This window comes from Podarcis bocagei (genome assembly GCF_964188305.1).
Source record: "Podarcis bocagei genome assembly, chromosome: 10".
Classification (NCBI taxonomy): domain Eukaryota; kingdom Metazoa; phylum Chordata; class Lepidosauria; order Squamata; family Lacertidae; genus Podarcis; species Podarcis bocagei.
Window position 1 is genome coordinate 48,473,746 of NC_138135.1, and position 27,536 is coordinate 48,501,281.

Genomic DNA, 27,536 nt, shown 5'->3' on the forward strand with positions numbered 1-27,536 from the left:
GTTTCAAATTCTAATTGCCAAACACACATTTTAACACATTACTGATCTCACTGAAACATTACACAAAACATTCAATTACAGGTAGTTGTAATGCAAGCCCTTGCATGGCAATCCAAATTTATTGAACTACTGATGCTAAGTCATACAAAATTGCACCACTTTTAATTAAGGCTTTTAGTTTACATTTGGCCACCTCAAAGCAGTTGTAACATTAGGTTGGTCAATTTAAATACTGTGGCTCCCTGTTGGATTTTACACGCAATCTTTACACCCAAACGTTAATGCATACAAAGCAACAAGGCATTGTTAAATAAATCTGCAAAAAGGTAATTACTGCAACTTAGGCCCTGGGACCAATTACACATGATTAAAATTACTTCCCACATTCACATCCACAGTACTCGTCCACCATTTAACATCTCAACCAAAACGTTACACATGTAAAACAATCACTAACAGGCAAAAGTACTAAACCTGTATATTTGGTATTGCAAATACACTTATGCATGAGCAAGCAAGGGAATTCACAGTGAGAATCTACAGCTGCAGAAGCCAAAATGATTTACAAAAAATTGTTAAATCATTAAAAAATTGTTTTAAAATATACACTTCTTGTTGTAGACCCCCACTGTACACACAACTATAAACATTGTTCCCTATGTAAACAAGGAAAAGGAAACATACAATAAAAGGTTGAAAAATCTGGACATTTCCTTCCCAACAGATATTAAAGGCAATGTCTTTAGACCGACATTATACTGAAAGGACTCATTTTAAAGACTAGATCACTGTCTCCACAGGTTTTTTATCCTAAAATTAAAAAACTATATAGCTGTTGAGTTAATCAAAGCGCTTTTGTACAATACAATGGTGATCCTGTATTTTTCTTTTAAAAAAGTTACAATAAGCTACAAATACCGATGAAGCAAAGTTATCTGGAGTAGTCTATATAGGAGCTCTTTGGACTTTCTTTTATTACGCTAAAATAGTGGTGCTTTTCGGATTTACATTATTGTACTCTCCAATAGGAAGTATGGGGTTTGTTGCAGTATACAGTACAGTTTTCATACATGTACAACATTGGTGGATGAACAATGTCTCTTATCAGTAATACTGGATGTAGGCTCTGGTTTTACCAGTTGCATACATTTAGATTATTTATAAGTAAAAATCTCTCGTGACACTGGAAAGTGATTAGAATGTGCAAACTGATGTAGTAGCTGTCATCCATTTCACAAGGGGTACCACCACAGGAAAGTCCATTTTAAGATGTTGGTAGGTTTAATAAAGTTGGAATGCTGGCACTGTTGTAGTCAGCAACAGTTCTTCAGACCTGGAACATAAAGAGAAACAGAGATTAATACTCAGATGGTATTTAAGCAATGAAAGAGAATCACTGTATTGAAAAAAGATGTTTCATACATTAAATGTTTCAGTTGTGTTAAAATTTCTTTCCCATTTCAAGAGAGGGTTCAATTCCAACTACCCCCAAATGAAATTCTGCTCTCAGAACAGGATTTTTCCACCTCTTTCCTACTGCAGCCCCTGAAAAACTGCTCCTGAGGTCTGAGAGAAGTGTCACAGGAGGTTGCAGCAAGAAGCAACTGGCAAAAAAAGTCAGATCCCCCACAACATTGGCAGAAGTACCTTTTACTTGCACAAGGCTATATCTGAATCCCAAGCCATTAACTTTGAATTTTTGACCCATCCTATAAAGAGCTGGCAATCCTTCATGCATATTCAAGTGCACATGGATGCAGATATAGTGTTATAATTTAAAACCAGATTGAAATAATCAAAAGCATCTCAGCACGGTGAATGCAAAGAAATCAATTAATCATTTAAAAATACAGCACTACTTGTTGCGGCTTTCAGTGTGGCAAGACGTTGCTTACACTTACCTGGCTCAGTGCTACAGTACACACATATATTAAAGTAGCTGACAAGATGACTTTTTGCGTGCTTTCCCAGGTACTGGAGTTTTTCTGTTAATTTGTCGCACAAGGTCGTAGAAGATCTGTGAACACAAAGTTTGCTTCATATATTCAATGTTTTTCAAGTGGGATCATTTTCAGGCTTCATAGCTTTTAAACATGACATTTAAATACCACTGCAGATATCTGCTGCCACAAACGAAATTCTGATGTGTAGCGTTTATATTCTGCCCTCCAGAGTTCTTAAAATTGACAACTGCTACTTTTCCCAGTTTTTTTCCCCCAGAAGTGCAAATCATGCAAATAAGACCCTGATTCTTTTCAAGGGGGTTGACAGACAAGACTGAGACTGCAATCCTAAGCACTTTCTAGGGAGTAGCACCACTGAAGACCCCTTATTTCCAAGAAATGCACACAATACGCCAGGATTTTAAGGAAGCTTTTCTTTACATACAATTCAGCATGAATATTTGGGGACTAATTTCCTCCTATGTTAAGCAAAGGAATCCTGCAAATATTTTGGGCCTGTTTTGTACATAAGCAGTAGGGAATGTCTGGTCCATATGAGGCAGGTAAAGACAATTTCAAAGGGAAAATCAGGAGCCTTAAGTGTGCTCTCAGTTGTTCTTTGGCAAGCAATGCTGATCAAAGCGCCACTTAAACCAAGTCCACCAGAGAAATGCATCCATTGCTTGCATAGTTTGAAATCAAACCACTCGAGCAAAGGAAGTAAAGTTTGACATCTCTGATAAGCTGCAGAGACAAAAGAAAACACAATGGCGATAGTGACATCATGTAATTGACAGGTGAACAAACATTGCATTAAGGAAACAAAGTAGGAGATCCTGATCCAGTTCTAAGGGCCAAATAATGTGAATAGGTCTTTGGTAAGATGAAATGTTTTAAAGCCTTACAGTTTCATATAAATTCTAGACTATGTGCACATAAAATGAAGCTATTCATTCAATAGCTGGCTATGTTTTAGAGTAAATGTCATCCTGAAAAGCTAGTTTCCCCGCACCAAAGTTTTTTTCAAAAATTCTTTCTGCCCCTAATTCCATAGACCTCAATTTTTGCTTGAATAGTTTTTATGCGCAATTCAGGAGTTCCTTGGGAAACACAGGGAAATACTGCATATAACCCGTAAATGATAGTTGCTCTTAAAGAGCTCATGCTTTTTTAAAAAAGCTGTTGGAAGTTTAAGGCATTCTGACCAGTTTCAAAGAAAGAAATTCCATGGGGGGGAAAGATCAAATGTGTTGTCAGTTGTAATGTGCATGTCCCCAAATGTAGTCCAAGATTGCCATTTTAAGTTTTAGAAATAACTAGAACAGTCCCATCACCAATCATGTCTTCTGCAGCTGCATATCTTTACATCAGAGAAGCCAACAAAGAGTCACCCAATCTGTTCACATCATTTATACAAGTTTCCAAAACAGGATTATTAATTTCTAACATTTAGAAGCATTCAAACTTCAAAGGAGCAGTTGTTTTGGCTTTAACAGAAGACAATGCCATGGTGAATTGGATCGTCTATTTCCAGAAGGATAGCCATATTGTTTTTGCTCTAATAGGCTAAATTGGGTAGCCAACATGATGCCCTCCAAATTCCCAACCATTATTCACAATGGCTACAGCTGATGGGAGTTGTCAACAACACCTAGAAGGCATCACGTTGGCTACCCCTGGGCTACCTCTTGTGGCACCTTGAAGACCAACAAATCTGTTAGTCTTTAAGGAGGTACAATACCCTTTGCTGTTTAGACCAACTAGTCTCCCTCATTCTCATGAAGTGGACTGTTGCCTATGAAACCTCATGCCATTAGTTAATCACTTTCCAGAGGTGACAATTCTCTCCCTACTTTATGCCAAGAACAAAAAAAAGGTATCTCCCCTTTTTGGAGCAGTGATCTCTTCCCCTTTCTGCTGGACTTTTCCAGAAGCAGAGATCATCATTCTGCCTTAGCATTGAGTTAAGACAGAGGTAGAATTCATAACAACTTAAGACAGGTTTGCCAGACTCCACCTGCATTTTGTTGAAATGAAACAGGATATGCCAGCAACGAATGACATATCCCACTGATTTCAATAGGAATTAGGTACAAATTTACGTCTAATTTTACACTAGAATAATGAAGGTGATTAAAAACTCACAAGAGCTGATAACAGTGGCGGTGTGGGTTTGGGATAAACAAAGTAAAATTAAATGTGTAAAATTATTTATTTACCTCATTAACATTTATTTTTGATTTTGCAGAAGACTCTAAGAATGCACAGTTATTCCATTGCCTTGCTAAATTCTGTCCTTGTTCCTTTCCCACAACTCTTTCATCTTCCAAATCACACTTGTTGCCAACCAGAATCATTGGTACCTAAAATGATAAACATTAAGTAAAGATTTAAAATGTAAATTAAATAACTACTACTGTGAAAAGTTAAATAATTTCCGATACTAATCAGTCACACTCTGAAAGTTATATCTGAAGTCTTAATTGAAAACTGGATTCTTACACAATCAAACTAGAGGTAATGCATTTAAAATGCATCGTATCATTAAAGTAATTTTAAGACATCAACATTTGAGAATAAAGCCACTAGTAGCTTAGATTTGGTGTTCTCAAATCCAAGTTATACAGCACTGCAGTTCTGTACTTGAATCTACATTTCATTTTAACATAACATTTAGGGCTGTTATATTATCTAGTAAAATAATCCACTGCCTTTGTATGATTCACCACTTTCTGAACCTAAAAGAGCAACTTATTCTAATGAGATAATTGGAATCTGAGACGGAGCAATATGGCACAATATAGTAATGCAGTAAAGCAAAGCACCAGCTTCTTTTGAATCCAACCAGCAGTGCTCTTCCTTCTGGCTCCAAATTCACACCACAGACAGTACTCATTGTTTTGTAATGTTTTAAAATGGCCAGCTGCACACACGTCTCTACTTAATCAAGGAACTGAATATCCAAGCATTGTTTACGTTTTCAAACGCAGTATGAATCCTGCTAGTCTTGGCCTGTGTGCATAGTTTATCTTCCAAAGTCCCATTTTAAATAATAAAGTCCCACTTAAAGAATATCTTTTATATTTATGATTCTTGCTTATTCTGTCTTTAAAGCTTTTGATAGTGAATTTGTGCTAGTTCAATTACATTTTTATACAATAGTCATAAAAGTAGCAGATGATCTTCTGTTGAGTGGCCACATATCAAGGAAAGAGACAACAGGAATCCCGTTTCCACCCAAGGCAAGTTACTATGCATACATCAGATCATGTCCTTATTGTAGAACACTGGCTATAGAAGAGCCATAAGCTGTGCTCCTAAAGAGAACCTCCACTGGCCATTTGCAAACAATGCTTAGGAAGACTGCTTACATCATCAGTGTCTTTGACTCGAAGAATCTGTTCTCTTAGATCCTGCAAATCATTAAATGTGGACTGTGCTGTGATGGAATATACTAAAGCAAACCCTTGACCATTTTTCATGTAGAGGTCTCTCATGGCTGTAAACTGTTCCTGTAAAACACAATGACAGAAATGGAGAACTCAGAACAGTTATCTGACAAATGCAGCCTGACTTATGAGGACTGATCACACAGCATTTTTTTTCCCTAAGCATGAATTTACTTTTCCTATCCTGTTTTTTCTAAACAGGAGCTGGCTGGCTTTCTGGACATGTAATCAGTTGACACTTACTCAAAATAAGCTGGAAGCATTGTGTCAAGAATTACAGATTTACAGGGGGAAAAGGCACAAGCAGATGGATTAAACACACTGTAAATTAGTAGTGAAACTTCAGAGTTCCAGCTATCTTTAGTCAGTTAACAATTTTTTCCATCTTTTCCCATTCTTTTCAGGCAGCATCTTGTTCTATACTGGCAGTGGGGAACCTCCATCCCATGGACCAAATTAGGACCAGGTCTCCCCATTTGGCTTGTGAGGCACCCACCTGCCCTACACCTATCATCATATATGACATCAGGTCTGGGGCAGGTAAACACTCAGCTGCGCCAAAAGGGGCTTTGCAGCTGATCAGTGGCACTTATAAAGCCCTGTGCACAGAGGCGCTGATGATCAGCTTATCTTCAGGGCTTGTATATCTGTGTAATATACCGAGTTTTGCTGTTCGACAGTTTGCAAAGCCCTGTGCACTGTTTTTTGCAAGTGCCACATGTGGGCTTATAAAGCACTGAGCCTTTTCCTGTATGGTTTTTGACACCAGGTGACTGACAGGTAGTCAACCCCGATTTTCGGTTTTTAGAACAGCCTTTTCCTCCTAAAAATTAGTGGTATAATGAAGGCATTCAATGTTAGTAAAGTTGGGTAGTAAAATGGATACAGAACAAAATCAAATATAGAATCAAAGTTGTATTTAACGTTGCGAGAGAGCAAATATTCATGTGCACTGCTCTTTAGGCATGTTTAAACTGGGTGGTACATGGCTAAGTCATACTCAGTGTAGACCCATTGGAATCAATAGACAAATTAGCCATTCTTGGCAGGATACCACCTCAATGGTTTATCGTTTCAGTGCCTTCATTTCTCCCCTTTAAATAATGTAAGGGGGGAGGACAGATATTATTTAGTATTTTAAAAACCCCAGGTACATTTTTGAATTTATTTACAGCATTTCTGTCCTGCTCTTCAGCTGAAAAGAAGTTCACAGACCAGACCGACCAATTGGTATTTGCTTGCATAACAATTAAATCACATGAAATACACCTTCTTGCTTTTTTCCCTTAAGTCAAATATTTTCACTGAACTACTTTGGGCTACCGCAAACACTTTGAGATTTTTACACAGCATGTAATATATTACACCCCTCAGGAAACATATTGTTATGTATATATATTTGTCTATATAAGACAAATAGATATGTTAACTTTAGTTGTGATTGATTTAGGACAGCAGAAAATTTTCTGGGAAACGCACAGCACTGCTTCATACGTGGTGTCAGAACTGACAGACTATCTAAGAATGATATTGGGAAGGTGATGGAAAGCTGAGTGAAAAATACCAACTCAGCGAAGAGCTGCACTGTAAAAGGCATAGGCAAGGGACTGAAAATAAAGCTGCACCTTCTGCAGAACTATGGTGCAGCCACGTGTTTTTTTCTGTGTGTGTTTTTTGGGAGGGAGTCACAGGATGGATCCAAAGATTGGTGTACTGTTTCTCCTTATATGCAAGATATAATTAGTACAGGTTTACGTATGCAGATCAGTTGCTCTACATGTACAAGCTTCATACCATACCACAAGCTTAGTGTGCCTGCTGAAAAACAATTTTTAAACAGATGCTGAACATCAAGATGCTGAAGTGATTGTATGTGAGCATTTAATACCTTTCAAACATGTACAGAAAACTAACCCTCTATCATTTTAGAATTCAATGGTCATTTCCTCCACTCCTCCTTCTACTTACCAATAATGTCACTTATATAGTTTTGTCAAATAGGTTGGGGAAGAAGAACAATTTATTTGTAACTTAGCAAAGAATGACAGTGACATGCTGACTGTTGTCAAGTTTGTTCTGTAGCTCATTATTTTTTTTCATGGATAACATACACACTCTCAAATAAACAAAAATGAAAACAATAATATACTAATAGTCTTATGAATGTTTACAGAAATTAACTGGAATGGCTTATTCTGTAGCTCAATCTATTGCTCTTTCATTTGTAAAAGTTGACCTATAGTAGTTTTACACTTAGTCTTATTTTTACATACCGTTCCTGCTGTGTCTAAGATTTCAAGCATACATTGTTGTGCATCTACTTCAACTTGCTGTCAAAAAAGAAGAAGACACAATTTTGTACTGAAGTATAAACAGCAAGACTTCAAATACTCATTAACTTGCCTTTACAAGTTATACCCACAATGCACAAGATTATTTCCCTTACCATAGTCAAAGCAGTTGGCAGGCTGAAAGAGAGTTTGAGAGTTTATAATAAATAGCAAAATAGATGTTAATTTTGCTTGGGTCGGGGTTTATTTTGTAGCAAGAACTGCACACTAAATTCCAGCAGAGGGGAAGGCGAAAGCAGAAGAAGAACAAGATGACAGCGAGAAAGTGTTTGTTACCATTTAAGGACACTGGGGGGGGGGGGAGCCCATTTTTCCTAATACCAAATACCCCAGTCCACCACTCCCAACAACCCCAGCCAGAATATCCAGTGGTTAGGGGTTACGGGAGTTTTATTCCAAAACAGTTGGAGGACACCAGGTTGGAAAATGCTCAAGTAATGTGCTACAATGCAGGTAAAGTGCATGCCTTTTAGAGCTCAAGACATCTACTGTTTGCTTTAACACAATGTTCCTCTTGACCATAGTGACTCATTTTAGTTCATACTGCTATAATTGTGTCTATATGGTTTATTCTTATGTTTTAATTACAACCCACCACATTTTTCCTTTTGGAAAACTCAGAGCACTTCCTGGCCTCTCCCATTCTGGCAGTGAACTGGTCCACCCTCACTTAGCTTCATTAAACATCACTGGGTTCTTCCAGATCATTCACGGAAAGTTGGTAGGTTTTTTTTGTCACTATGGTATGGTAAGTTGTGGACAGTTGCTTTGTTCAAAAGTGCTCAGTGCTCAAAACAGAGCCCAGTAGCCTTCATGACACAAGCTAACCAAGCTGCCCTACTTTTATTTTTTGACTGCCGGAAGCTAGGTCAAGCTTCTTTCCATCTCGAAAAGGACCTATTCCAATCTGACTAGAAATGCCTGTAGCCTTCTCAAGTTGGGTTGGGTTGTAACTTAGCCACATCGAAAAACAAAGCAGGTAACTTTCACTGTTGTGAAACAACATCCCCAGCTTGTCTCAACCAAGTACATTTGGGTGATAGGCTACTGTTTTCAATAACACAAAATATGCTATTCACTTAAATGTATACTACAACTTAAAATAATGTGCATACCTTTCGGTAGGAGTCTTCTATCGTAGGATCATACTTTTCAACAAATATTCCTTGAACAAACTGTACAGTCTACAACAAAAACAGCATTTTATATATACATACCTTTTTAATGCAATTTTTATAAATATTCCTATTAAAAGGAACATTTAAACTGCAAACAGTTCATTACACATATAGAAAACACAAGTTGTTTCTAGCTTGCTGCCTATGTTTAGATTAAGTTTCTTCAGAACACTGACATGTCAATTTAAAGGTTAAGAGCCAGCATTAGTTTTGAACTTTGCTTCAGAGAAAAACTGTTCAGCCTTGAACAATGAAGGTGCTACTAAACTCAGTTGTACTATAAATTACATCAGCCACTATTAATTGATTCAGACAATGCCCCGGTGTCTGTCTCTTTCCCCCTTATAAGGTGCTTAAATCCGTTTCTCTTTTTTTCTTTACTACCACATATTGAAGACAGGAAGCCTTCAAGGGAGCTGCGCTTAATCTTATTGCATCTGAGTGACATCTGCACTCTCTCTGCATATGTATCTGATGGCATGAGGCTTTTATACACTGAAAGTGCAATGGGACTTCCCATTCATCTCCTCTGGCTCTGTAGTCCCCCAGATCTTCTCTAAATAGTTGGAAGACCTTCTGGAGTTTAGGATGAGTGCAAAGGGAAGGGGAAGAAGTGGAAATGTGCTCATGCAATTTTGGATATCACCCTCCACACTCTGCTTTCCTACAAAAAATAGAATAAAGACTAGCATAGGGTTTCTCTGACTGACATTTACCATTAAGTAGTGTTTGCTCTGAATATCCAAACCCCATGCTAAGACACATTCAAAAGGTCACCAGATTTTGAGTGACTTCCTCAGTGTCTCCCGATTTTTGAGGCTTTTTCCAGCCTAATTTTAGACAGTGAAAATTCAGAATGCATTGGGGCAGATGATCTCACACCCCTAGTAAAATCTCTTTATTGGTAACGGAGGTCGTTTGGAGTCTTTTCCCCCCTTTTTTAGAGCAAAATAATAAAACAAAAAGGTTATACAAATTCTTGTCATGATGAAGTGACAATAAGTTGTATTACCTTTTATAAATGATTGAAGTAACTCAAATGATTAAGGTTTTTAAAAATGAAGCCGAATTTTAGGCCCAAATAAGGTGCTACAGATAGATAAGAAGAGCATCTATTAAAACACTCTACCTGTAAACTTTTGGAATTCATGTTTAAGCATTAATATAATTTATTGGAAGCTGACCATTGACCTATTTTTCAAATATTGTTCAACAGAGATTCAAAAATAAATGAACATTTTGTTTGTTTCTGCAACAACCACTTCTACTTCCAATTCCAGCTTCCCAACATTGACAATTTTTACTGTAGCATTAATTTTTTTCTTAAAGCAAAATGAACAGCTTTCCAACCCTCAATAAACACAAAAAATAGGGCACTCCATTGACTGTACTGACTGAACTATAGGTAGGTTAAAAATAGATAAATAAAATTGGTATAGAACATATGTATGTATACACACAGATATATACCGGTATATGTGCGTATGCTCATATTACACACCTGAAATGCTTTCCAGCTGCCTATTAACGTATTGGTTGCTTAGAATGTTTAATAGAGAGAGTGATGCTTACAGCAGGATAATTGTGCTTTTCTTGGATTGCTTGCCAGGATCTGGAATCCTATGACTTAATACTAAACACATGCTTCGCACATAAAAAAACTGGACTCGGGCACATCACAGTGCACAGAAGTCACCTGAAACATCCAGACACATCTTACTGGGAGTTTCAGATGAAATACACAAGTTTTATATGCTTAGACATAGTCATAAGAGGCCAAAAAATATCACTCACCAACGCAGACTTTCCAACACCTCCTGAACCAAGAACCACTAGTTTATATTCACGCATGGTGCAAGTGTTGAGTCACCGCCTTAATACCTAAAAGAAAAAAAAGAATCTGTTACACTGAGCTGCATGTGGCACAAGTTTGGCTTATCATTTTTATCTTCTATTAGTACAGAATACAGAGTGTTCATACTATTGCACTAAAACTTCAAACAAACAAAAAGTACAGATAGCTTGTTTGAAAATAGTAACAATTTTTCTATGTGATAGGCGGTCTGAAAAGTATGTTGGAAGAAGTTTAGCAAATATCGTAGTCACTTATCCACTGCAGGTAATATATTTAGCACAGTGTCCTGATACAACTATAAAGTCAGTGTCAGTTGATATACCCTTTTTGTGTAACCTTACATTTCTGGGATCATGTCTTACTATTAAAATAAAATGTTACAAATACTGATTTTACCTGGGAAATTTTTCCCAGGAAAAAACAAGTATCAATAAAAGCAGCACCATAAAAACAGCAGCAACATAGCATCTGTAAAGAAAAACATTTTAACCCAGTGCTAAGAGATGTTAAGAGGAATGGTGCCAGACAGATCTTTCTGAGGGGGGAATTCTAAAGATGGGATACCCTGATCCCCCCCCCAAAAAGTCGTACACCCAGTTGCCACCAGACAAAACACCAAAGTCAAGGACACACTGACAGGCCTCTAAAGGTGATGTTGATGTACAGGCAATTAACATATAGGAGCTAGCCATTCTTCAGAATGTTTGAGTGAAATGGCAAAGAATTCGGCATGCTTCACATGGCTTCCTCCACTAAAGCAGCTGGCCAGGTTTAGGATGCAGAAAAGTCCAAAAAAAGGGCGGGGGGGGGATAGGCCACCACAATAATAGGGGTAGGGTGGGGGAGGTGAGGTGTAGTGGCCTAAATTTGAAAGCTAATGGGAAGGATCCTACAGGAGTTGGGGCGGCGAGAAAAGAAGGGGCTATATATTGTCAATATATTGTCCAAAACCAATTTGAAGTCCATATCATGATATTGGTTTCATAATTTTTGACCTGGCAATATATTGCGAATCAATGATGTGTATTTGTGCTATGCAAAAATCACAATGTGGAGAAACTGTGAAGCCAGCAGAGAGAGAAAGCATGCAGGTCCTTTTTCAGTAGATACTGAGGGAGAAGTTTCCCCAAAGTCCTGCCCGCCTCGATTGCTTGCTCACTCTTTCTCACTGCAGCAGACAGAGGAGAGGAGGAAGCCCAGCAACAGCAAGCCAGGAAGGGTAGATGCAGCCCATTGAGGAGGCAGCCGTGACTTTACTCTAGAGTCATGCGGGGAGTCATTTCTACTCCCGCACCCTCAGCGCCAGTCAGCGGACCCATGCTGCGGCGCAAGCGGTGACAGTTCACTTGGGAGGCAGGAGGCAATTTTAAGTTCAAGTCTCAGTCACATACATCATGACAGGACTTCAGAAATTGCTCACACACAGACCATTCCCTATCGTGGAACTGTCTAATGCCTAGCTTCGAACACTGCAGCAGACATCTTGGCTTTTCATTACCAAAAGGCTACACTCAAGTCAGCCAAGCATAGGAAGTCTAGCAGCAGCAGGAGCTACAACAACAACAGAACAGCTGAGGGTGGCATTAGGGGGTTGAGGGGGGGGGACTTCATTACTACCTACTAAATCAGGACCTATATACCTACAGAGCTGAAAATAGCCAAATGCAAAGTTGAAGTTCCGTTCTACCTTATTAGATTTGCAAAACCAAGTATATATACAAGTATATAACAAGAGTTATGCAAACAAAACTGATGTGTGTGCATATGAGAAATATCCATATCTAATGCTTCAGACTAGGTCAATAGTATCATAAGTTCACCAGTTCCACCAACTGAATTGCACAACATACACTGCCCTAGCTTCAAATGCAACTGAAAGCACCCAAGGAGCATGTGACAGAAGAGTGTGTGGGAAACTGATTGACAGCAGGGGCCCAGAATGGAAAGTTGGATGGAGTTAAAGCAGGGTAGGGGAAAACTTTTTTGCCTCTGGGGACCAGATTCTTATCAGGATTGGCTTTGTGTGCCAAAGTTGATAGGTGGGCACCAACCTATCAATTATATGATGTCATTATGCACCACAATGGTTTTGCAAGTCTTCCATGCCTCTCATTTAAACCCAATACCAGAGTTTCCTGGATTAATGCTGCAAAGCAGCTTTTGAAACAGCCTCCATGCCTTCCTGTGATGTGCACCCACCAGCTACACGCCTCTCAGTGATGGAACTCTGAGCAGGGCTTCCAGCAATAACCACTGAAAACAGGAAGTTATATCTGGAAGATGGTCCTTTAAAAATCCTTGTCCAAAGCAATTTAGTGCTTCGAAAATGTGGGTTACAGCACATGTGCCTCATTTGAATACATAAGTATATGAGCTATATAGAAGAAGAGGACTCATCAACATTCTGTTTTCATTACACCACTTAGATTCTTCGCCAAGTGTTCTGACAAGAACTAAAAGTTTATTTGACCTATAGGTCAAAGAAAATATTTTGCATGTGTGCCTAAAAACATGAATGCCACAGTTGCGTAATTCTGTGTCTATACATTCTTGAATCAAGTGAAACTTCAGTCTTGAGAACAAAAGTGCTCTCATCACTAAGTAGCCTTTTCATCCACATCCATTATCTACTGGGCAACATACTTTCTCTCCTTGCTTTGTGATCTCTTCACTACAAAAGTACAAAGCAATAGGAATGTGCTTAGGTTACATAGAACACTGGGGTGGGGGGGGGAGAGACTGGTGAAGCTGTCAGGGAGAACGTAGTCCAAGCTAATCTTGCTCAGCACACTGAATTTAGCTTTGGGCTTCACGTAGAAGAGTCTGTACAGGGTAAAAGTTATTCATGAGGTTTGAAAGATAATACAGTTCCAGACTGGTTCTCACAAAAGTGAAATTTAACTGATAGTTAAAATTTGCTTTGTGATCCCAGAAACAGGAATATTTTGGAGCAGCTTACAACAGTTAAAAAAGATCTGACAGTTAACAAATCATTAAGTAAAATTGTCAAACATGTGTTTTATACATGAAACCATTTTTGGAAATAACTTATAACCCAACTTCCTTTCTAAGAAAAGCTAAACTAGACCAAAGTGACAGATTAGCAATAATTAGGCCTTCCTGTTGTGCAAGTTCCACCGAAGTTGTGAAAGACATCACATTATTTACGACGACCTTAGCAGAACAATTTGAGCATTCATCCTAGTAAAATTGAAAGCAGCACAGACCTTGGTTTTTGAAAAAAGTGGATCGTTTGCTAATATGGGTCTTTTTTACTAGACAAAGTGAGCAGGCTTAGTATTATCTGCTGAAACAAATAAGTTCTAGCTCCTAGATGCAGCAAGCTACATCATTTAATTGCCACTTCCAGCTTGTGATATTGATTCCCTGCTGTGCAAAAAAGCCTTTGTGTTGGATTCCCTTGATGTGAATGGCCTTTATTGACATTAGATGATGCTCTGTCCAATTCAGGAACTCTGATGCTATCCTGTTGTGACTGAAGTATTTTGTTCTTTTACGCAGAACAATCAGATTTCACATTACTACCAAGCACTAGGAACGCCCCCCTTCAACCATGAGCTAATGAGCTTTTCCAGAAAACATGCTCCCTCTTCTTCATTTGATTATTTATATTGGTCCAATAGTAAGTGTGTGTCTGCCAACTATCTAGACTAACCCTTGAACAAGAAGGCCCAGAAACCACTGCTGTGCTTAGTAAACAGCACATACATTCAAAAAACTTTTGTTTCAGAACTAGCTTATGGATAAGTTTATTTACTGGGCTACATCAAAGTTTACTGCATGTAGACTATCACATAGTGCACTATTTTTAGCCACCTCTACTCAGATAACATTTTGCTTTGTGTCAACTTTAGAGAGAAAGCAACCATAAAGCAATTGCATAACAATACCACACAGAGCATATTAGTTAAGTTTTACGGTGTTCATGGAAATTCATTTTAATTTCCAACAAAAACAATCCTATAAAATAGTTACATAAACCACTGATCATACCGCATGACACCCATATTTAATTTTTTGAGGGACACATATATCATTTGTCTCTGGGATATCAATTATTGTCCATTTTTGAGACAAATAGCGCAATACAGAAGTCAACTGGCATGTTTTTATGAACACTATCAGTGATGTTTCTTGCACATTTCCTGGATGAGGTTTTCAAAAGCGTCAAAGCAAATATAGTCATTCAAAAATTAGTATTAATTAATTAATTACCTTCCAATAACAGAAGCATCATTAATATAGATGTTCACAGTCAGAAGCAGAAGTTGAACTGTATGGGTCAACAAAATTTAGCTGACTATGTAGCCAGCCAAAATTTATTCTCACTATAACCCTGTGGGAGTTCTGCTGGTGTAAAATCCTTTTGCGCTATTTTGAGTAATTCCCTTCTCCCCCTAAAGCCCTGTACAATATACATCCCATTGTTCAGGGCTCCCTGATCCAAACCCTCTGGACAGAGTATTGGGGGGCCAAGGGGCTTCAGGGGAAGGAAGGGAAGATTAGATCTTTACACCACAGATAAATATGCTACTGACTCTGGGCCTGCACTCTTCCACTAGGGCCTCCCCAAGTTCCTGGAGATTGTTTCCCAATCCCACCCCCCAGCAGCGAGAGAAGGTGAAGAGAAAGATCAGTTGCACAACCTGATATCCACTCATGCAGTCTCTGGGTACAACCCTTAAAGCAGAGCTATGCATTAAATATGACCCTAAGTGTGCATTGTTCCACCAAAATATGTCACCTGAAGAGGGCAAGCATCTGATAACTCAGTTGGCTAGAATGTGGTGCTGGTAATGCCAAGGTGACAGGTTTGATCCCCCATAAGGGACAGCTGTACAGTCATGTATTGCAGGGGGTTGGACTAGATGATCATCAGGGCCCCTTCCAACTCTATGATTTTACTATCTATGATTAAAAATCAAGAATTTTTAATTCAAAAACTTTACACCCATGTTGCAACATCTACTCTAGGTGTTGTCTCCACCAATTTCAGAACATCCAATAACTGTTCGATCACTCGGTCCTATATTGACTTCAAAACTGTGGAATCTTCAATGTGGCATTCCTCAGGGTTCAATTTTATTCCCAATGCTGTTTAACGTCTACATGAAACCAGTGAGTGAGGTTATTCAGTTTTGGAGTAAATTGTCAGCAATATGCTGATTATTACACACAGCTCTACTTCTCTTTTACATCTGTAGGTGTGACAGTGGATGTACCGGCCCATTGTGTTGCTTCAGTAACAAAGACAAACCAATTACAGTGAAAGGAAGAGGTCACTGCCTAGTAGCCCTCCTGGATTATCAGGTGAATTTAAGACCAGGAGTTAACAGGATGACACAAAGCAGTTCCATATAAGGCAACCCATTTAAACTCCTCAGCTGGAGAAGCCCTCCTTATAAAGGAAAATCACTCCATGCATATTTGCATATAAAATAAGCTGCATGTATATGATGAAGTATGTAGATTGATTTATAGAGTTCAGCAGCTCTTAAATTCACAAAGAAATCATCATGCTTGCCCTGCATACTAGCCTCGGCCCAGTATACCTGAAGGAGCATCTCTCCCCCCCCCCCATTGTTCAGCCCAGACTCTGAGGTCCAGCGCCAAGGGCCTTCTGGCGGTTCCTTCACTGCAAGAAGGAAAGTTACAGGGAACCAGGTGCCCGCCCTGTGGAATGCCCTCCTATCAGATGTCACGGAAATCAACAACTATCTGACTGTTAGAAAACATCTGAAGGCAGCCCTGTTTAGGGAAGTTTTTAATGACTGATGTTTTAATGTATTTTGAATATTTTGTTGGAAGCTGCCAAGAGTGGCTGGGGAAACGCAGCCAGATGGGCGGGGTATAAATTATTATTAATATTATTATTATTGCCATAGAGCTCAATACTACCCAACTACCTTGTTTATTTCTACTATCCTTCAACTATTTTAGTCTCCCTCCCACCTAATCTACACCCTTCAATCAAGTCTTTCTGCTCCCAACATTCCAGTTTCTTTAAATATTATGTCCTGTGTTGTCCTCCTACCTTCAACACATTGCCCCTACAAGTTATGCTCTCTTCATTAGACTTTCTGTAACTCCTATTGCTGGATACTAAGTTTTTCTCATTTCCTTGGGATAGGCTATCAGTAGTCAACAACCATTTAAGACAAAAGAAAATGCCTCCACCCTTCTTAATTTTAAAAGCCTGATAAAGGTAGTGGTGAGAACCAAAGTATGTTCTCAGTAACCACCACTTTTGAGGGCAGACACTTCTTACACACCATTCTGATTCACAAACCGGTCAAATATATTTAATTATGAAAGCTGAGTAAGTCCTGCAAATTTGCACATTTATTTGAGCTATGGAATTTGTCTCTGGGAAGTCTGTTCTTTGATGAACAAAGAGGCAAGGCTTTGAAAACTTAAAGAGTTTGAAATCTGCGCTACAATTGCTGTTCAAAAATTTTAAGAAACACCAACATAAGAAAGCCTGCACATGCACTGTTGACCTTATAAGGTGCTCACCCTGTCTACTGCCCCAATCAAGCCCATGTCCACAAATGTTCACAAGACAATTCACCATCACCTAAGAATCATTAGTATGTTTGCATGGGTCTTGCTAAGTACTTCATGCTAAAGTCTGCATGGCATGCTCCCACAAATGCATTTTTTCCCAGAAAAGTTTCACCGACGCCCATGGTGCCAATATGTTAAGGGGAAATAAAACCAAAAGAATATCAAAGAAAAGTCTTGCGGGAAATTTCTTACAGCTGATAACACAGAGGAGTCAAAGTTAGGTTTTACTATTAGTAATCTATCTTAGAAGAGGTTCTCCTTTACCCTGAATTTTCTGACTCTGGAAACCAGTTTGATCAATTCTGAGACCTGTGAAAGATCTCTAAATTCTTGTTGCACTGAGGGCACCAATAACATCTTTAAACAGAACACACAACTCAATAGCATCTTTACAGTGCACTGCACCTTGGTCATACATTTACATAGACTGCTCAAGAGCAACTTACATACCGCCCAATGGATTGGGTGGTTTACTTTGAATTAGAATATTTGCAAAGAATGGCAAAAATGTGGAGGCAATGAACTCCACATTAATGTCAAAGAAGAAATGGTGGAAACTGCATTAAGAGGATGAATAAGGGGGAAATGTAAACTGCCATGTAAACTCATGGTTGGCTTGAAAACCACGTTGGAATGATAGGACATAAAATTTGACAAATATAATTAAGACTTGGTAAGCTGACCACCTTTTTTCTTGATATTAATATTCCATTAGCCAAGACTGGCACAGTTTAGTTGTTGCAAGAATAAAAACCAGAGAACTATTTAATTAATCATTCACATTTATAGAGTCCTTACTCAATATTATAGTTATAATTCATTATAATGTTATGGTTAACAATGAAATTAATTTGATTTTGTAATTAACCAAAGTATTAAGTAGCATCTTTGTAGATGTATCTACTTTCTTCTTATAAAGTTAATGTTTTAAAAAAATTCTGACCAGTCATTTGAAAACTTTTTCTATTGGCCCAGCAATAAATAAAGAAAACTTTAAAAAGGCCAAAACCTTCTGATTATGATGTATGGAAAGGTCCTCCTTTCTTTTAGATGTGTCTTCCTTTGAACAGCTACATGCAGCCTTCTGTCAGTTTACTGATTTCTGACAAGGAAGAAAACTCCACTGTTCTCTGACTGCAGACTCACCAAGACTTTAGAAGTCTGCTATCTTAATAAACTTCCACTAGTTTTATAAATTAGAACTGTTTTAAGTATTCTGTATCACACACAGAGATTATTGGAGGTTTCAATAAACGTTTTCACTTGTAAACTGTAAATACATTTATTTAGGCAGCAATAATTATCCATTCATGGCAGCATGAACACGCTTCTTCACAATTATTTTTACTACCTAACTTTGTTCAATGCATGCTACCTAAACAACCACCTAACTGCCATTTCTATCACATTAATCAAAGTACAGTCATACCTTGGGTTGAATATGCTTCATGTTGAGCGCATTCGAGTTGCGCTCCGCGGCAACCCAGAAGTAACGGAGCACGTTACTTCCGGGTTTCACCGCTCACGCGTGTGCAGACACTCAAAATGATGTCACACGCATGCGCAGAAGTGGCGAAAAGTGACGTGTGTGTGTGCAGACGTGCCATCACTAGTTACGTTTGTTACTGGATGCGAACGGGGCTCCGGAATGGATCCTGTTCGTATCCAGAGATACCAGTGTACTAAAGATGCCTTACTGCCACCAAAAAGCCTTTTTTTAGGAAAGCTGATTTCTCTTAAGCTGAATTTTCAAGAGTTCACAATCTGAAAACAATATTTGGAACCACAAGCTAAGCACAGTCACTATTATATAAACTATCCATCACTTTGTCTCCAACATAGGCACCAACACCATCTCTTCAACTTATCAATTGTCAGGAGTTATTCGATACCATTTAGATTACAGTATTTTTTTTCTATCTTCCATGTTTTAGAATTAAAAATACAACTTGAAACTGCTTCAATACCAGGCAGCCAAACACAACTTCTATGAATGTGCATATATGTGTAAAGGGGGCAAATGTATGGGAGACCTTTCTCTGCGTAGAGACCAAGTGCTGAAATGAACTGGTGTTAAGGCACAAACTAGATAGGGATGGCCATATTTGTTTATTCAAGTGTCTACCCTTTTTTTTTTTTTACTTTTCTCTAGGCCAACTCACTTTCAATATTGAAGTTCAGCTGGGAGAACACTGACCAATCATGGACGGGGAGGAGGATTCAGCTCCCCTTAACCACTTGCCTCTTTCAATGCAAAAATTAGCCACCACTGCCAACTTTATATGTAAACAGGGAATACATGTGAATAAAAATAGGCAACTGCCCTCACATGCAGTTTGGTCCTATTGCATTTAATTGATTCTGAAGCCCAAATGATAGTTATATTTCAATGTCTTGCACAACTGGTCCTTTATGTAATTTCATGTTCTTCACCTTGTTTTACAAAACTCAAGTTCAAGTCATTTCTTAAGCTTGTTTCTTCTTGTTTGTTTTCTAATCATTCTTCGGATATCACATCACAAGTGCGAATACAACTATACAAAAATTGTCAAGATACTGAAACATGTAGCAATTACTTTCATATTGAGGCAGGTAAATCCTTTTACTGTACTAATAGTCAAACCTCTTCTTACGTCTGCCTCCAATTGCATCCATTTTGCCCAATGTCCGTGGCAAACCCGGAAGTAACTGGTGGGTTTCCTGCCGTTCGCGCCTGCGCAGGAACGGCGATTGCCGTTCACACATGCGCACACAACGGTGGCTTTCTCAGCGACCCGTTTCGACCTCTGGAATGGATTACGGTTGCAGTTAGAGGTTCCACTGTACCTGATCAAAGCAAGGAATGCGTACTGATGGCAATGGGTTTCAACTGGCTAAACTAGTCTGCAAACTCCCACACCTAGTTCAACACTAAACTAAAGCAGTACATGTTCTGCTCCTAGAAGTCCACCAATAAAGCTTCATACATCTAGATGACATACAAGATGTATGGCTTCAATTCTAATATTTTTCTCTGTGACTTGAAGGAACTTCCATTCACAGAAGTTCAGCACACAGAACGAGTCCTTCCAAGAGTAATTGTACTTTCTTTCCATGAATAGAACTTCTGTTAACAGAGTAAGAGCTTAAGATGCAAGTCTATGTTTACAACTAACTATTAATTTTGAAGATTAACTAGTATTGCGCAAAGTCTGCTATTTTATTTGGAAGAATAAAACAAACTTCCTGTATTGGAATATTTGCTGGATATGAGGATTCAAATATTTTCTCAAGGAAAAATGGAGAATACTGGAACTTACGGAATCCCAAGTATTTATAGAAAATCAGTATTCAAATCAACGTAACTGAAGAAAATTGGTGAAAAAATATTTCACAAGCCACTATACTAGCCATTCTAAACCCATGACACATCAATATATTTTTGGGGGGAGGGGGAGGTTATCAAGGAAAAATAAAATTCACATTAGCATTTCAACTGCTATAGTTGGTGAAGTTGTTCATTGCACTCTTATACTTAAAATTGTGATTTAAAGTTGTGTCCTACCAAATTCTTATGGCTCAGGAAGCATTATTGTTCACATTTACAACAATACTCCGCTGGCTTAACTGAAAGGAACAAAAGTAAAGCCGAAACAGAATGGTCTTCCACTGCTTCTGATAAACTTCCAGGTGTTGTTTGGTAAGTCCTTAAGGGAAAGAAGTTTCCATATTTTTGGAGTAGTCAAAAAATTATCTATATATCTTTGCCACTCAAAAAAGAAGAGCAGGGCTGCTCTTGATAGAACAGGCTCTTGTTTGGATAAAGGGAATGAGAAAGTATTTGATTATAAAACTATTAAGGGCTTTATAGAACAAAAGTAACATAAAGAAGTATGCCCAGAAAGGTGCAAAAAGCCAGTGCATGAGATTTATGCCACTGACACATCCCATTGAGAGACAAATTTCCAAAGCCTCACCATTCTGAACAAGTTGAAGAATTCTAAACTAATCTTCATCTAATCTTCATTTATAATCTTGCCAAGAAGCAACTATAGTATTCAAACTACAGAAGTATCAAAGCCTGAAATATTAGATTTAATGTCCGAGGAAGATAAAATTGGTGAAAAACATTTCCAGGCACACCTGTATCCTTTCTGAACATGGTGCTAGTTTCAAGAGCACCTCAAGGCCACTCTCCACCTCCAATGAAATAATGGGGTTTGACAATCATTTTAGTCTCATTTGGATTTAGTTTCTTAGACAGGAAGTTACTCTCAGATACTGATATAGGACACATCAACTAGAAACTGTACAGCCAGTCAGCACAGCAAAAGAAAGTGAAGAGAGTCTGTGCGTTAGGCAGAGATGCCACTAAAACCCAGAATAGTTAAGAAATATGGCCACCTCCTGTGGCATATTGGGTCAAGTGTATCTGGTTATTAACCAAAAGGTTAGTGCTTGGAGCCCACTCAGAGACAGCTATGGGTAGGAATCCAACATTGCAGGTGTTGGACTAGATGACCCTTGGGGTGCCTTCTCACTCTACAATTCTATGATTTATTAGAAAGAGGTGGTGGATAGCACTGACTTCCATTTTGTGAAGTTAACTTCACTGTGCCAAGCTGGAACTGCTCTAGTTCCTCTTAACCTGACGCCTTAAGCCTATTTTAATGAAAATTAACACCCACTGACTTTAGTGCAGTTGCACTGCATTGAAGTCCAAGACATCAGATATCTCATACTTGCTAGAAATACCACAAAGGGGGGTAGTATACAGTACAGGGTGGATCCCCACACCCACCCTCAATTCCGCTCTCCAATTTGTCTGGCTTTCTGTAACGGGGGCAGATCTGCAATCAATGCAGCACTCCCCCGTCAACTCTTTCCGAGCGGTCCCCCCCCCCATATATATATATGCAAATGTGAGTTCAGCAGAACAGGGCCCGGATCTCAATTCAGATTCGGCCCGATTTGACGCCGAATCTCCCTTATGCGGAGTCTGAACCCGCGTTCAAATGCCGCTCGTTCTTTTCTTCTTCTTTTTTTAGGGGGATGCGAACAGATTCTGGCAAGAGGCTGGAAAGCGGAAGAGGCCTATCTCCGCCTGGGAAACGGCCGCCCTGCTTCCCCGCTGGGGCGGAGAATGGAAACAGTGAGCCGCTTCGACCCAGCCGGACTAGGCGGGGCGGCGGCTTCCAGCAGAGGCCGACGCCACGGGAGTCCGGCGGAGTTTCTTCCCGGCTACAAGCAGGGCGGGTGGGGGGTGGTTGTTGCTGCTGCTGCTGCCGCCGCCGCCCTCTCCTCCTTACCGGCAGGTCCCAACTGCGGGCGGCCTCGCCAAAGGGGCTCCAACTTTCCCCTTCCGCTCTAACTTCTCCTGGGGAGGCGGCCATAAGGAAGCGACGGGGTGGGGGGGAGGGAAGAGAGAGCTGAGGCAAGAGGAGCCCGGCTTCCCCACCCCCCTTACCGAGGAGGGGAGCGGCCGGGCTCGGTTCCGCCTCCGCCATGTTCTCTCTGAGGAACCTTGTCCCGCCTGCAGAGCGGAGCCGCCGCCGCTCCCCCCCCCCACATCCCGGCTCGCCCTCGCCGCCCCCCCCACCCCCACCCCGCTTGTGTCAGGCACTAACCGCCAACCGCCAACGTCCCCTCACGCGTTCGGCGCCGGGCCCCCTTCCCCCTCGTCGTCTTCGTCGTCGTCCTCCCCACCCAGCCGTCACTCCCGTGGCCGCCGCCGCCGCCACCTCCTCTTACCTACCGGACGGCGCTGCCGCTCCCCGCGTCCGTCGCCGCCTCCCTGGCCGAGCCCCGGAGTCCTCCCCGCCCGTGCGCGCGCGCACACACCACACACACCCGCGCGCGCGCAGAGACTCCCTCCTTCCTCGCTACCTCTTGCCTGGGCGAGGCTTGGAGCCGCCGCCGCCGTGACGCTGCACGCCTGAGCCTCACTCTGGCTGCTTCCCTTCTTTGCTCGGTCCGGTGGTGATGAGGGAAGGGAGGGGAGGGGGGAATGACCTCTCTGCTCCGCACCCAGCGCGCACGCGCGGCCGGCCGGCTCAGTCCTGAAGACACTGCAGCCTTCCCCCCCCCGCACCGCCTTACTTCCTTTCTCTTCTCCGCCTCTCCTCTCCCTCCGCCCCACGACACACGCACACACATGCCGTCCCGCAACCTTACGCAGGGCCCCCATCCTGCCGCAGCTCCAGCAAGCAGCCCCCAGAGAGAGGGAGAGTGAGAAGTCGTCGCCCGCAAATGCGTGGAGAAGAAGCGAGCAAGCAGCGCCCCATTGCCAAGCGCTATAGTTAGGGGTGGGGGAGAGAACCTGGTGTGCAAGGGAGAAGTGCGGCTGCAGCGCACGGAAGGGGGAGCAGGTTCGGTCGCGCCACGTTCTCGGGCAGCGAAGAGGGGTTCTGTAAGAAGAACGCCGGCATTCTAAACATCCTTATTAGGAAGCCCCATGGAATCCCGTGCGGGGATCAGTTCCGAAGCGACATGTTTAGGACCACCGGATTGTTGCATCTTCAGTGGCCGCTCCATTCGAGACTCTTGCTAAATGATCTCGATGTAGAAAGCCGGGCAGTTTTTCATGCTTAGGAAAGCCATGCTCCTTTCGCGTCCCCGCCCAGTTTCCCCTTCTGGGATGACATTCCTCATCTACAGACTCCCCAAGGGGCGGCTCTTCACGGAACTGCTGGCAAGAATAGCCCGGTCAGGCATCCATCTCAAAGCCGGTGTGGGAAAAGGACTGCTTTATGTTGTGAAATAATTCTGTGCAGTTCTGTGCAGAGTTAGGTATTGAAACGAGTAGGGAGGCACGCCTAACTGGACCACGAATCCAGAATAAGTCATGAAGACTTAACAGCACAGCCCTAAGGATGTTGCTAAATCCTGCTGTGTCCAGTGGGACATACTGCCTGGGAAAGCATGCATAAGATTCCAACTTAAGGTCCCGTTGAAAGCAAAAGGGACTTGGGCTTCAATCCTGTTCACACTTAAAGGGGGGAGGGGGAGAGCACTGCAGATTTCAGCTGGACTTACTTCTGGGTAGACATGCACAGGAGGTCTCCTTGTTCTGCTGGTTTGAATGGGATGTTCCTCACACCACTCACTTTAGGGGGATTGGGAGCACACTGTTGTGCAAAACTGGCAGGAAATTGCAGTGACAGTGACACTCCCAGGAAAGGGAGTGGGTGTGGTGGCGGAGGAAAGGCAGGCAGTTGCTGACATCAAATACAGAAAAGAAGAAAAGCTGCATTTCCCTAAAGCGGCTCTCTTATCTTTCATTGTTTATATATGATATTTTTACAGCCTGATCTTAATCAGTTGGCAAAGCAATGAAATCTACTTATCTGCAAACTTGGTTAGGATAGGGCTACAAATATACTGTACAAACTGATTGACATTTGTCGCTAGTTTTATCTTAACCAACTTCTCTGTGGCATAAGATTAATATAATCAACATATTCAGAAACTGAGACAGGTCCCAAGTTACCCAGAATATATATATATTTAAATGCACCAGATCTGGGGCTGGCATAAAGCTACACACATGGCCATGAACTGAAGGGACATAAAGGTACGACATCTCTGCTCCTCCTCTATGCTACCCACATCCATATTTTTCTTATTGGCCAGCATGACAGTGTCATACCAGGGCTGCTTATTCATTCATTCCACTTATATCTACCTTCCTTCCATCATGTGACTTCCCTTTTAATTCTCAGCATTTCCCATGGACTTTCAGTAGCCCAAACAATACTATCACCAAAAAAAATCTCATTGTAATTTGTGGATTTGAGAGAACCCTGGACAGTAAAGGTTCACTCTTATGTACCCTTTCCCAGGAGTATATCATTGCTGTTAGTGGGTCTTATGAGTAGTCATGTAGGTCACTGTAAGGATTTCCATGGACATCCTAATTCAGTATTTACTCCCTTCAATTAAGACTTCAACTTTCGGCGGGTATTGGTGAACCATTTTGTTTTATTTTTTGCATTTAATCAGCTAATGATTTTGGGGCGTGGAACATCACTTCTGAGCCTCCAGATGCTGCTTATCTAAGGAACACTGCACCTTTCTCTAGGTGAACACTATATTAGATTAATAATAATAATTTAAACGCAGGACCTCTTTTCATAGCATATGTTAATATCATGGCCTTATACTTGGATCTGATCAGCTGTGATGAACAGCTGTTTTCTCCTGTTTATGTAGTGACAAACGACAATCATTTGATAATTCATACGTACGTAAGGTAAAGGTAAAGGGACCCCTGACCATTAGGTCCAGTTGTGGCCGACTCTGGGGTTGCAGCGCTCATCTCACTTTATTGGCCAAGGGAGCCGGCGTACAGCTTCCGGGTCATGTGGCCAGCATGACCAAGCCGCTTCTGGCGAACCAGAGCAGTGCTCGGAAACGCCATTTACCTTCCCGCTGGAGCAGTACCTATTTATCTACTTGCACTTTGATGTGCTTTCGAACTGCTAGGTTGGCAGGAGCAGGGAGCGAGCAACGGGAGCTCACCCTGTCGCGGGGATTCGAACTGCCAACCTTCTGATCGGCAAGTCCTAGGCTCTGTGGTTTAACCCACAGCGCCACCTGCATCCCTCTAATACGTACGTAGCCTTACACTAAAAAAATTATAGCAACTACCACATACTCAAAATCACTTGGGTGCAGTGCTGGGCCCACTTAAAGCCAATGAGCTGATCAGTGCTGTAAGCCCCAGTGGTTGCACTAAGACGTTCTTGATATTGAACTCCCTAGTGTGGCCAATCCCAGTGGGTCTCTGTGTTGGTGCTCATTGGTGCCCTGCTTGCCAAGAGTGTGCTTGAACTTCCGGTTTTTCCTTTGCAGACACATGTCCACACCTGATATCACATAATGTTGTCAAGTGTGGGGCAGGTGGGTATGGTATGCGATAATTGGCACAATGGCCAAATTAGGATCCCTACTGGGCCTAGTTAGGTTTGTGGACCAGAGATCCCCCTCTGCTGGTTTAAAGGCACAAGACTCCTGCCAGAAGAAAGGAGGCTAAGCATATAGCATGAGATTATGATATTGACGTCTGGTGATGCTTGGCTGTTAAAAGGCAGTAGTGATTAAATGTATCCATGTTATGTTATGTTATCTTGTGAATGTGCCATCATTTGCTTCAGACACCATTTGTGGTTTATGGACACTCAAGAAATTTAATCTAATGGCTGCTTTTGTTCCCCTCGCCTTACAAATGACAGTGACTATCAATGGCTTTCTAAAGTATTTACACAATTTGATGAAACCACAATAGTTAAATGTCAATATGTGCAGAAGGCTTAATAGGCAAGATGTATTGCCTATTACTTCTCTGTATGAAGTTCACCCATAGACTGTAGAGGACATTTATTTATAACCCAGAGTGGGTTAGCTCATGCCATAGCTCCCCGTGGTACTGATAATGATATAGTAGAAGCTGTTTAATGAAAAGATGCTCCCAAAATCAAGTTTGGGAAGGTGTTTAAAAACAAACAGTTGCTGTATATTCCTGGATTCAGAGAGGAAAGGAAGTTTAATTAAACTGCCCCATCAAGAAGAACTGTAATGATGAAGCATGATTAAAGTGATGTGGCAGAAACTGCAAACAGAACAGGAAGGTGAGTAGGATTGTAGAAATGTACTTTTAAAGATCGCTTGCCTAAGACAATCTATTTATTGCACTGTTTAGATGGCTCAGTGCTGCTATTCTGAAAATTAAAAGTGAAAAATTAGATTTAGTTTGGGAACTGGAAGTGTTTTAAAAAATATTTCCCCCCATGGTATTGTAAAGCATTGTATTCTCTGTACGCACTTCTTGGAGCCTCAGTATATTAGATTTCTTTCTTTCTTTCTTTACTGGTTTAGAAAATATATTGAAACATGTTAAATTGTGGGTGAACATATCAGACGACACAGCGATTCTGCAAACAGCTCTTGTTTATTCACAGATCAGAACAGAACTGAACTGAAGGGTTCAGCCAGCCTGCTTATATAGAGCTCCAGTACAACGTAACTGTAACAACTTTCTGTAACTATCCAATCATTGAACGTCACTTCCGATCCCTTATTTGCATATGTGGACCTGAACTACCTACGGTATTCCCCTGCTGGCCCAGGGTGAGAACTTCAGTACATAACAAAACAGAAGTCAAAAAGTGGAACAAAGAGAAAGAAAATGGAAG

General features: G+C 40.8%; 1 protein-coding gene and 1 long non-coding RNA gene across 8 annotated transcripts; one reads left to right on the plus strand and one right to left on the minus strand.

Moving 5' to 3' along the window:
* Nucleotides 1-85: 85 nt before the first annotated feature.
* On the minus strand, nt 86-24,399 carry RAP1B (RAP1B, member of RAS oncogene family). Of its 7 annotated transcripts, none has more exons than XM_081211855.1 (8): nt 24,379-24,399; nt 10,716-10,802; nt 8,859-8,927; nt 7,666-7,722; nt 5,315-5,455; nt 4,163-4,306; nt 1,902-2,017; nt 86-1,333 (listed from the first exon to the last, which is right to left on the minus strand). In XM_081211855.1, exons 2-7 carry the CDS (start codon nt 10,770-10,772, stop codon nt 1,931-1,933), a joined length of 555 nt encoding a protein of 184 aa, XP_081067981.1. In that variant the 5' UTR covers nt 10,773-10,802; nt 24,379-24,399; the 3' UTR covers nt 86-1,333; nt 1,902-1,930. The 7 variants fall into 7 exon arrangements, with proteins under 7 accessions (XP_081067981.1, XP_081067980.1, XP_081067976.1 ...); XM_081211854.1 differs by lacking the exon at nt 24,379-24,399 and adding an exon at nt 23,237-23,364; XM_081211850.1 differs by lacking the exon at nt 24,379-24,399 and adding an exon at nt 23,099-23,229.
* Nucleotides 23,520-27,536, plus strand: LOC308596645. The gene is made up of 5 exons (XR_014012600.1): nt 23,520-24,071; nt 25,345-25,423; nt 26,874-26,972; nt 27,220-27,236; nt 27,500-27,536. It is a non-coding gene; the product is annotated as an uncharacterized lncRNA (long non-coding RNA).

Coding starts and splice junctions, on each gene's coding strand:
- RAP1B (XM_081211855.1), bottom strand. CDS start 10,772: ATGCGTGAATATAAACTAGTGGTTCTTGGTTCAGGAGGTGTTGGAAAG. Junction 5,456..7,665: donor TCTTAGACACAGCAGGAACG/GTATGTAAAAAT, acceptor TGTGTTTTACAG/GAACAGTTTACAGCCATGAG. Junction 2,018..4,162: donor CAAAAATAAATGTTAATGAG/GTAAATAAATAA, acceptor TTGTGTTCACAG/ATCTTCTACGACCTTGTGCG.